This window comes from Dendropsophus ebraccatus, chromosome 14 (assembly GCF_027789765.1).
Source record: "Dendropsophus ebraccatus isolate aDenEbr1 chromosome 14, aDenEbr1.pat, whole genome shotgun sequence".
NCBI lineage: Eukaryota > Metazoa > Chordata > Amphibia > Anura > Hylidae > Dendropsophus > Dendropsophus ebraccatus.
Genome location: NC_091467.1, coordinates 62,710,321 through 62,722,999, shown reverse-complemented (window position 1 = coordinate 62,722,999; position 12,679 = coordinate 62,710,321). Strand labels below are relative to the sequence as shown.

Below are 12,679 nucleotides of genomic sequence, written 5' to 3'. Positions count from 1 at the left end.
TACAGTACAGGTACATGGTGATATACAGGGGTGTTATACACAGTACAGGTACATGGTGATATACAGGGGTGTTATATACAGTACATGGTGATATACAGAGGTGTTATACACAGTACAAGTACATGGTGATATACAGGGGTGTTATATACAGTACAGGTACATGGTGATATACAGGGGTGTTATATACAGTACATGGTGATATACAGAGGTGTTATACACAGTACAAGTACATGGTGATATATAGGGGTGTTATATACAGTACAGGTACATGGTGATATACAGGGGTGTTATATACAGTACAGGTACATGGTGATTTACAGGGGTGTTGTATACAGTACATGGTGATATACAGGGGTGTTATACACAGTACAGGTACATGGTGATACAGGGGTGTTATATACAGTACATGGTGATATACAGGGGTGTTATTTACAGTACATGGTAAAATACAGAGGTGTTATATACAATACAGGTACATGGTAATATACAGTGGTGTTATACACAGTACATTTACATGGTAATATACAGGGGTGTTATATACAGTACATGGTGATATACAGGGGTGTTATATACAGTACATGTTAATATACAGGGGTGTTATATACAGTACATGGTGATATACAGGGGTGTTATACACAGTACATGGTGATATACAGGGGTGTTATACACAGTGCATGTACATGGTAATATACAGGGTTGTTATACACAGTACATGTACATAGTAATATACAGGGGTGTTATATACAGTACATGGTGATATACAGGGGTGTTATACACAGTGCATGTACATGGTAATATACAGGGTTGTTATACACAGTACAGGTACATGGTGATATACAGGGGTGTCATATACAGTACAGATACATGGTGATGTACAGGGGTGTTATATACTGTACATGGTGATATACAGGGGTGTTATACACAGTACAGGTACATGGTGATATACAGGGGTGTTATATACAGGTAGATGGTGATATACAGGGGTGTTATACACAGTACAGGTACATGGTGATATACAGGGGTGTTATATACAGTACATGGTGATATACAGGGGTATTATACACAGTACAGGTACATGGTGATATACAGGGGTGTTATATACAGGACATGGGGATATACAGGGGTGTTATACACAGTACATGTTAATATACAGGGGTGTTATATACAGTACATGGTGATATACAGGGGTGTTATATACAGTACATGGTAATATACAGGGTTGTTATACACAGTACAGGTACATGGTGATATACAGGGTTGTTATATACAGTACAGGTACATGGTGATATACAGGGGTGTTATATACTGTACATGGTGATATACAGGGGTGTTATACACAGTACAGGTACATGTTGATATACAGGGGTGTTATATACAGGACATGGTGATATACAGGGGTGTTATACACAGTACAGGACATGGTAATATACAGGGGTGTTATACACAGTACAGGTACATGGTGATATACAGGGGTGTTATACACAGTACAGGTACATGGTAATATACAGGGGTGTTATATACAGGTAGATGGTGATATACAGGGGTGTTATACACAGTACAGGTACATGGTGATATACAGGGGTGTTATATACAGGACATGGTGATATACAGGGGTGTTATATACAGTACATGGTAATATACAGGGTTGTTATACACAGTACAGGTACATGGTGATATACAGGGTTGTTATATACAGTACAGGTACATGGTGATATACAGGGGTGTTATATACTGTACATGGTGATATACAGGGTTGTTATACACAGTACAGGTACATGGTGATATACAGGGTTGTTATATACAGTACAGGTACATGTTGATATACAGGGGTGTTATATACAGGACATGGTGATATACAGGGGTGTTATACACAGTACAGGACATGGTAATATACAGGGGTGTTATACACAGTACAGGTACATGGTGATATACAGGGGTGTTATACACAGTACAGGTACATGGTAATATACAGGGGTGTTATATACAGGTAGATGGTGATATACAGGGGTGTTATACACAGTACAGGTACATGGTGATATACAGGGGTGTTATATACAGGACATGGTGATATACAGGGGTGTTATATACAGGACATGGGGATATACAGGGGTGTTATATACAGTACAGGTACATGGTAATATACAGGGGTGTTATATACAGTACAGGTACATGGTGATATACAGGGGTGTTATGCACAGGCCATGGGGATATACAGGGGTGTTATACACAGTACAGGTACATGTTGATATACAGGGGTGTTATATACATGCCATGGGGATATACAGGGGTGTTATATACAGTACAGGGCATGGTAATATACAGGGGTGTTATATACAGTACAGGACATGGTGACATCCAGGGGTGTTATATACTGTACAGGTACAGGCTGGGTTCACACTACGTATATTTCAGTCAGTATTGTGGTCCTCATATTGCAACCAAAACCAGGAGTGGATTGAAAACACAGAAAGGATCTGTTCACACAATGGTGAAATTGAGTGGATGGCCGCCATATAACAGTAAATAACGGCCATTATTTCAATATAACAGCCGTTGTTTTAAAATAACAGCAAATATTTGCCATTATATGGCGGCCATCCACTCAATTTCAACATTGTGTGAGCAGATCCTTTCTGTGTATTCAATCCACTCCTGGTTTTGGTTGCAATATGAGGACCGCAATACTGACTGAAATATACGTAGTGTGAACCCAGCCACATGGTGATATACAGGGGTGTTATATACAGTACATGGTAATATACAGGGGTGTTATACACAGTACAGGGCATGGTGACATCCAGGGGTGTTATATACAGTACAGGTACATTGTGATATACAGGGGTGTTATTTTCAGTACATGGTAATATACAGGGGTGTTATACACAGTACAGGGCATGGTAATATACAGGGGTGTTATATACAGTACAGGTACATGGTGATATACAGGGGTGTTATATACAGTACAGATACATGGTGATATACAGGGGTGTTATATGCAGTACAGGTACATGGTGATATACAGGGGTGTTATATGCAGTACAGGTACATGGTGATATACAGGGGTGTTATATACAGTACAGATACATGGTGATATACAGGGGTGTTATATGCAGTACAGGTACATGGTGATATACAGGGGTGTTATATACAGTACATGGTCATATACAGGGGTGTTATATACAGTATATGGTGATATACAGGGATGTTATACACAGTACAAGTACATGGTGTTATATACAGTACAGGTACATGGTGATCTACATGGTGTTATATACAGTACAGGTACATGGTGATATACAGGGTGTTATATACAGTACAGGTACATGGTGATATACAGGGGTGTAATACACAGTACAGGTACATGGTGATATACAGGGGTTTTATACACAATACAGGTACATGGTGATATACAGGGTTGTTATACACAGTACTTTTACATGGTAATATACAGGGGTGTTATATACAGTACACAGTGATATACAGGGGTGTTCTATACAGTACATGGTGATATACAGGGTTGTTATACACAGTACAGGTACATGGTGATATACAGGGTTGTTATACACAGTACTTTTACATGGTAATATACAGGGGTGTTATATACAGTACACAGTGATATACAGGGGTGTTATATACAGTACATGGTGATATACAGGGGTGTTATACACAGTACAGGTACATGTTGATATACAGGGGTGTTATATACAGGACATGGTGATATACAGGGGTGTTATACACAGTACAGGACATGGTAATATACAGGGGTGTTATACACAGTACAGGTACATGGTGATATACAGGGGTGTTATATACAGGTACATGGTGATATACAGGGGTGTTATACACAGTACAGGTACATGGTAATATACAGGGGCGTTATATACAGGTAGATGGTGATATACAGGGGTGTTATACACAGTACAGGTACATGGTGATATACAGGGGTGTTATATACAGGACATGGTGATATACAGGGGTGTTATACACAGTACATGGTGATATACAGGGTTGTTATACACAGTACAGGTACATGGTGATATACAGGGGTGTTATATACAGTACACGGTGATAAACAGGGTTGTTATACACAGTACATGGTGATATACAGGGGTGTTATACACAGTACTTTTACATGGTAATATACAGGGGTGTTATATACAGTACAGGTACATGGTGATATACAGGGGTGTTATACAAAGTACAGGTATATGGTGATATACAGGGGTGTTATAACGGATTAATCCGGCATTGCTATATACGTTTAAGTGTGTATATCACACGGGATATTGTTATACACGGTACAGGTACGGGTGGCGTTATACGGGGGACAGCTGTAGGCCACATGATCACATTTGACGTCACAGGACCGCCCATTGCAGTTGGCAGCACTCCTATAAATAGAGCCTTCATGTCCCAGGTGATTGACATTTCAGTCTTCCAATCACTTGCCACCTGCTGACCCACATTGAACAACACGCTCTACCACTGGTTCATTAGGAGCCAATCGTAATCCGGTAATCGTCCAGTCTTGTGACGTCACTATACAGCCTCCTGAAGTGACAGTCCCCTTTACCTATAGCAGCCCGCTGTCTCCGAATCCTCGCTTCTCCATTGGTTGGAATGTTTTATCGTTCCCGCCCCCTGCTCTTAGAATGGCGGAGACTCCATATAAATAATCTACCTGACAGGAGACGAGCTGAAGTCAAGTACGTCGCTCGGAGAGGGGCAGGATCCTGGCTACGGAGCCCCGGACGGCGGTGTCAGCTCGGTAAGGGCCGCACTGCACGCCGCAGACTGAGGGGCAGACCGCTGTGCGGGACGGGGCGAGCCCGAGAGCTGCTGACAGGGCCCGGTGTGACGTATAGGCCGGGCAGGGGGGCCTGGGCTACGCGGAGGGCTGGGGCGCCCCGCTGTGCGGTGTGTGTGACCGTGAGGGGCCCTGCGGGAGGGTGCTGTGTGTGCGGCGGAGAGGGGCCCCGGCTGTGACGTAGATGCGCGGTTTGTTTTCTACCTGAGGTGACTGACGGGCGCGATATGTGAGCGACATATTAATGAGCTGTCCGTGTCTCTGTGACAAGCAGGGGCCCCGGGGTGACAGCAAGGGCCCTGGGCAGCTAGGTAAGTGACGGGGGCCTGGATGTAGAAGCTAGGGGCCCATATGTGACTGACAGGGGCCTGGCTGTAACCCGTAGGGGCCCATATGTGACTGACAGGGGCCTGGATGTAACCCGTAGGGGCCCATATGTGACTGACAGGGGCCTGGATGTAACCCGTAGGGGCCCATATGTGACTGACAGGGGCCTGGATGTAACCCGTAGGGGCCCATATGTGACTGACAGGGGCCTGGATGTAACCCGTAGGGGCCCATATGTGACTGACAGGGGCCTGGATGTAACCCGTAGGGGCCCATATGTGACTGACAGGGGCCTGGATGTAACCCGTAGGGGCCCATATGTGACTGACAGGGGCCTGGATGTAACCCGTAGGGGCCCATATGTGACTGACAGGGGCCTGGCTGTAACCCGTAGGGGCCCATATGTGACTGACAGGGGCCTGGATGTAACCCGTAGGGGCCCATATGTGACTGACAGGGGCCTGGATGTAACCCGTAGGGGCCCATATGTGACTGACAGGGGCCTGGATGTAGAATCTAGGGGCCCATATGTGACTGACGGGGGCCTGGATGTAACCCGTAGGGGCCCATATGTGACTGACAGGGGCTTGGCTGTAACCCGTAGGGGCCCATATGTGACTGGCAGGGGCCTGGATGTAACCCGTAGGGGCCCATATGTGACTGACAGGGGCCTGGATGTAGAATCTAGGGGCCCATATGTGACTGACAGGGGCCTGGATGTAGAAGCTAGGGGCCCATATGTGACTGACAGGGGCCTGGCTGTAACCCGTAGGGGCCCATATGTGACTGACAGGGGCCTGGCTGTAACCCGTAGGGGCCCATATGTGACTGACAGGGGCCTGGATGTAACCCGTAGGGGCCCATATGTGACTGACAGGGGCCTGGCTGTAACCCGTAGGGGCCCATATGTGACTGACAGGGGCCTGGCTGTAACCCGTAGGGGCCCATATGTGACTGACAGGGGCCTGGATGTAACCCGTAGGGGCCCATATGTGACTGACAGGGGCCTGGCTGTAACCCGTAGGGGCCCATATGTGACTGACAGGGGCCTGGCTGTAACCCGTAGGGGCCCATATGTGACTGACAGGGGCCTGGCTGTAACCCGTAGGGGCCCATATGTGACTGACAGGGGCCTGGCTGTAACCCGTAGGGGCCCATATGTGACTGACAGGGGCCTGGCTGTAACCCGTAGGGGCCCATATGTGACTGACAGGGGCCTGGCTGTAACCCGTAGGGGCCCATATGTGACTGACAGGGGCTTGGCTGTAACCCGTAGGGGCCCATATGTGACTGACAGGGGCCTGGCTGTAACCCGTAGGGGCCCATATGTGACTGACAGGGGCCTGGCTGTAACCCGTAGGGGCCCATATGTGACTGACAGGGGCCTGGCTGTAACCCGTAGGGGCCCATATGTGACTGACAGGGGCCTGGCTGTAACCCGTAGGGGCCCATATGTGACTGACAGGGGCCTGGCTGTAGAATCTAGGGGCCCATATGTGACTGACAGGGGCCTGGCTGTAGAATCTAGGGGCCCATATGTGACTGACAGGGGCCTGGCTGTAGAAGCTAGGGGCCCATATGTGACTGGCAGGGGCCTGGATGTAACCAGTAGGGGCCCATATGTGACTGACAGGGGCCTGGACGTAGAAGCTAGGGGCCCATATGTGACTGACAGGGCCCTGGACGTAGAAGCTAGGGACCCATATGTGACTGACAGGAGCCTTGATGTAACCAGTAGGGGCCCATATGTGACTGGCAGGGGCCTGGATGTAACCAGTAGGGGCCCATATGTGACTGACAGGGGCCTGGATGTAACCAGTAGGGGCCCATATGTGACTGACAGGGGCCTGGACGTAGAAGCTAGGGGCCCATATGTGACTGACAGGGCCCTGGACGTAGAAGCTAGGGACCCATATGTGACTGACAGGGCCCTGGACGTAGAAGCTAGGGACCCATATGTGACTGACAGGAGCCTTGATGTAACCAGTAGGGGCCCATATGTGACTGGCAGGGGCCTGGATGTAACCAGTAGGGGCCCATATGTGACTGACAGGGGCCTGGATGTAGAAGCTAGGGGCCCATATCTGATTGACAGGGGCCTGGATGTAGAAGCTAGGGGCCTATATGTGACTGACAGGGGCCTGGATGTAGCAAGTAGGGGCCTTGAGGTATTGGTTAGGGGCCCATATGTGACTGATGGGGGGCCTGGAGGTAGCAGTAGGCAGCCCATATGTGACTGTTGGCCTTAAATAAGCCAGACTGTTCTGTATAGGATCTGCAGGTGCCTGTATGTGACAGCTTTGTGTATAGTGGTGATGGCTGCTGTGTGAGGATGGCCGCCATATCCCAGATACTGTAATGGTGCTCTAAATGTGCGCATTGGGGTCATGTGACTTGCAGGGATTGTTTTGTGCCTGGTCAGGGCTGTATATAATGTATGGGGTTACCTGCCCCCTCCTGGGGTCACGCAGCCGCCCTGTAGCCTCTGTGCAGTGATCTGGATACATGTGTCCTAAGCTGTCACAAAGCACAATGAACAGTAGGGGGCGTCCTGACAGCTGGAGACTGTCTGCCCCTTTGGCATGAGGGGTAAGGCAGTATACTTTGTGGTAGCATACAGCAGAAGTGTGTGTGTGTGTGTGTATATTTGTAACTTATTTTTTCTTCGTATTATCTCTGCACCATCAGGACTGTGTGTATTTATAGCAGGCTCTCTGATTATTTTGGGTGCAGGGTCTACCTGGTATTTATAACTCACGGTTGACAATTCAGGTTGTCTGATTTCTTTATTTGTCCTGGTTGTCTTTTCATACTTAAAGATTTGCTGGGGCATCTGAAGCCGGGTGGCCGTGGTGTTGCCTACTACTCACATTGTATCACCCTGGCATGGTACACCCCCAGTGTGGCACTGTAGCTTGGTACTAGTGGGCGATTTGTTTGTCTACTTGTTGCATTAGACACTTTGCAGCCAGAGCCTTCCCTGAGCTTACAGGATGTTGTATCAGGTGGTTTAACCCCCCCCCCCCCTTTCCCAATGTTTGTGAACCCGCTTTGGGTGTGTTGCCACCTGCTCTATAATTTGACGTGTCTGACATGTTTTATTAAATACCTTTGCTTGTGTCTTGATCTCTATTCTCCACCCCACCCTTGCTGATCCAAGCAAGTGTTTAAAGGTCGCCTTATACTGTCTCCAAGATTGTGTTACATTGAGTGGGAGGGGACCCGGAGCCCAGGGGCTGTATGGGTATTAGAGCAGGATCTGGCAGAGTTGGAGTTCTCACTCTTTAGGCCCAGTTCTATGCTCCAGCACGTATCTGCAGATCTACAGGCAGATAGGGATACAGCAAGTGGCGGCCAGAGGTCGCGTTCTGCAACTCGCTGAACTCCTCCTTGTCTTGTGATCCAACCTGTTTATACCTAGGAGGCAGCAGCTTGCCTCCAACCAGAGAAACCTCCTAGAAGCTGAGCAAATATTGACCCTGGGAGCTGCGACCAGGGAATTAAATCCACTTCATCTGAACATTGGGATTTGGGGGGAAGCAAATAACTTTATTTTTTTATTTTATTTTTTTTTACACAAATTAAATATCTATTGGTTGTATAAGAGAAAATAGTGCAAATACCTGATACTTTCTTCTTTATATCTTTCAGGAGAAACCAAAGGATTGAATTGTCGCTTCCTCTCTGCCACTTTGAAGCCATCTTTTCCGGTATTAAAACGCTAGACAGATATGCAGCTTGAAATCCAGGTAGCACTGAATTTTATTATATCCTATCTGTATAACAAGCTGCCCCGGAGAAGAGTGAACATCTTTGGTGAAGAGCTTGAGAGACTCTTGAAGAAGAAATATGAAGGACACTGGTATCCAGACAAACCTTACAAGGGTTCGGGGTACCGTTGCATTCACGTCGGGGAGAAGGTTGAACCGGTTATAGAGCAGGCGGCCAATGAAAGTGGGCTGGATATAGAAGACATCCGCAGGAACCTTCCTCAGGACCTTAATGTCTGGATTGATCCCTCAGAAGTTTCCTACCAGATCGGAGAGAAGGGACAAGTCAAAGTTCTCTACGTTGATGATAACAATGAGAACGGAGCAGAGCTGGACAAGGAAATTAAGAACAGTTTTAACCCTGAGGCCCAGGCATTCATGCCAATCACTGACCAAGCGTCTCCAGTGTCCAGCTCGCCGTCACCCCCTTTTGGTGACTCTGCTACTGTAAGCCCAACCTTTATGCCCAGAGCGACTCAGCCTTTAACATTTACGACTGCCACTTTTGCTGCCACTAAGTTTGGATCTACTAAAATGAAGACAAATGCCCGTAATAAGCTGGCTCGGTCCTCCCCAACGCAGTTTGGCTTCAACGTCAATAACTTGTTAAAGCAGAGTGCCATGTCGTCGTCCATGCACTCTGTCTACAGCCTTGGCCTTACCAACCTCCCTCAGAAAACATCTGCCCTTTCCCCCAATGCAAAGGAGTTTATCTTCCCTGCCATTCAAGATCAAGGCAGGTCCAGCATAAACTGCCCCGGAGAAGGCGGCCTGAACCTCGGCCCACTGCCGTACACTAATGCGTTTGACATGTTTGCAGCGTACGGTGGTCTCAATGAGAAGTCTCTTGTGGAAGGATTGAGTTTCAGCCTGAGTAACGTGCAGTATACTAACCAGCAATTCCAGCCAGTTATGGCTAACTAACCAGAAATAGAACTGCTTCTATATCCAAAGTATTGTACAAGCTGCATGATCCCAATGTGATTTCTTTTTCTTTTTTTTTTTTTTTTAAATCCTTTTTTTCGCCCTCAGCTTGTAACCCTTGTACATCCAAGGTTGGTTGCAGAAGCACATAATTTTCTTCTGTTATTTTAAGTTTTCTTTTGTGAAAACTTAACTCTGTGTTCACTACTTTTTTTTTTTTTTTTTAAGGAATATTGCCTCTTACAGTATTTAGAAGCTAATTTTTTTATAGGCTTTGAAATTGTTTTTCTAAAGGGGCGCTTTGGGTATGTATAAGGTATATGCATACACTGCTCCGAAGAAATCCTGCGCGCCCACTTGCCTGAAAGGTGGACGCTGTAAGAAAAAAATAAAAAAATTATATATATATATATATATATATATATATATATATATATATATATATATATATATATATATATATATATATATATATATATATATATATATTAAAATATAAAAAATGATATATTGTCTAAATGTATAAAGGGGAATATGTTTTTCCAGCTCTGTATGTGTTTTATATATAACTATATTTACATTACACATTTCAAGATTTTTACGGATCTGTGATTCCTTCAGCAGCTTTATGTAGAATTTTTCTTTTTCCTTTTTTTGTTTATTTTTTATTTCTGGAATTAAGTCTTCAAGACACCAGTTCAAAAAAAGAAGGAAAAAAAGTTTATTCCTCGCTTTACCTTATTATATAGAGGGATACCTGTAATTTCAGAGTTGTATTTTCTGTTACAAATTCAGATTTTTGCTATATAAGATGGAGAGATGTAATTGTAATTTTTGTATCTAAATTGTGCAATACTTGATAAAAGAAATGTTAAAGTATATTAAGTCAGTGTCTTACATGTTAAGAACTGAAATAGTTTATATTTAGTTTGTATTAAAATTATTTTAAATTAAAGTAATCTTCATTTTGGTACTGATCCCGTCTACTTGATCTGTATATGGGGGTGCGGGTTTTGGTTCCCAGCCTCGGGCCGCAGCATTTCTCCTTGTTTGTGCAGGAAGGGTCAGGTAACACAATAGAACTTGCTGCTGCAGGGCTCTGAATGGATTTGCCTCCATTCATGGGCTTCAGACCAGCGCATCAGCACTCTCTCTGCCTCTATTCGGGATTAATAGCATACAAAGTCCGCTCAATAAAACTGCTGATTTACTTGTTATAAATGAAAGTTTATTTTAGGATTAGAAGGTCGAGCAGAAAATTCCAAAAGTGTGGAATTCTTAATGGTGAAGAACTTCATGTAGATAATCACGGCAGCCTCCTCTCCTTCCCTGAACTTCTAGGTTGGGGTTTGAGCAAATTACTTCAACCCCTTAAATCATGCAGCACTATGTAATGTGGTTTAAAGGAGAAGTCCGGCCAAAACTATTTTTTAATATGTTACTTATGGAAGGTTAGGCAAATTTCAAATGTACATTAATTATGGGAAATGCACATATAGGGCTATTTCACTTAATTTAGTAGATCAGAGAGACTTCAGATTCTCTAAAAAAAAAAAAAGTGACGTCCCGAACCAGGTGTGTAATTCCAATGGAGTGTCCAGCAGGGGGTGCACATACACACATATGTATATGTATATGATTGAATACGTTTATGGAGCATGTGTCCTTGCTCCCCAAAGTATTCCATAAATGTAATCAATACATTTGGATATCCATCACAGTAAGCCTGCCGCTCTGGACTACACTGAACTACTACTCTTATCACCTGCTCATAGCATGAGCAGGTGATGGGAGAGTAGTAGCTGGGTTATATCGCTAGGAGATCGCCGACACTGATGCTGCCGGGCGCAGGAGGAGTCGCTCATCACAGTGCAGCCATCATGCCCCTCCGCTCCCCCCTCCTGCTTCTTCCGGGATCCGGCCAAACTTCAACCCTAGCCCATGGCTGACTCCCCGCCCGGCCGCAGCTCTCCGATTACATATACCGGCTCCCGATGCTTCCTGGTGTCCCCAGCTGGCACGCGTGGTAGAGGGGAAGCACCGGGGGCCGGTATGTGTAATCTGAGAGAGGCGGCCGAGCAGGGAGTCAGCCATGGGATAGGGTTGAAGTTTGGCTGGATCCCGTAAGAAGCAGGAGGGGGGAGCGGAGGGGCATGATGGCTGCACTGTGATGAGCGGCGCCCGGCAGCATCAGCGGCGGCGATCTCATAGCAATATAACCCAGCTACTACTCTCCCATCATGTGATGGGAGTAGTAGTTCAGTGTAGTCCAGAGTGGCGGTGGTTCGGCGGGCTTACTGTGATGGATATCCAAATGTACTGATTGATTATATTTATGGAATACTTTGGGAGCAAGGACATATGCTCCACACAGTATTCAATAAATGTATTCAATCAAAAACACTGTAATACATTTGCATACACATCCATTGTAATTCCAATGGAGTGTCCAGCAGGAGTGCACTATATATAGAAGTCAATGGTACTCATTGACTTCTATATAGTGCGCCCCTTGCTGGACACTCCATTGTAATTACACCCCCGCTTTGTGATGTCATATTTTTTTTTTTTTTTTTTTTTTTTTTAAAGAGAATCTGAAGTTTCCCTGATCTACTAAATTAAGGGAAATGGCCCTATATGTGCATTTCCCATAATTAATGTGCATTAGGAATGTGCCTAACTTCCGTAAGTAATATATTAAATAGCTTTGGCTGGAGTTGTTCTTTAAGGGAATTCAACAAAAAACCCTAAAGTACTGTGCTCTGTTTACTGTGGGATGGGTAAATAGGACTTTTTTTTATGATCCCAACCTCCTGTCCCCTCTGGATTTTTCCTTGATGCCCAGAATACC

General features: G+C 45.4%; 1 protein-coding gene across 1 annotated transcript; it reads left to right on the top strand.

Annotated features, from left to right (window-relative positions):
* Window positions 1-4,620: 4,620 nt before the first annotated feature.
* On the top strand, window positions 4,621-10,227 carry TOB1 (transducer of ERBB2, 1). The gene is made up of 2 exons (XM_069951721.1): window positions 4,621-4,768; window positions 8,786-10,227. The coding sequence occupies exon 2, from the start codon at window positions 8,866-8,868 to the stop codon at window positions 9,826-9,828; it is 963 nt and encodes a 320-aa protein (XP_069807822.1). The 5' UTR covers window positions 4,621-4,768; window positions 8,786-8,865; the 3' UTR covers window positions 9,829-10,227.
* Window positions 10,228-12,679: the final 2,452 nt, after the last annotated feature.

Excerpts from the sequence above, each read along its gene's own strand:
- TOB1 (XM_069951721.1), top strand. The coding sequence starts at position 8,866 with ATGCAGCTTGAAATCCAGGTAGCACTGAATTTTATTATATCCTATCTG.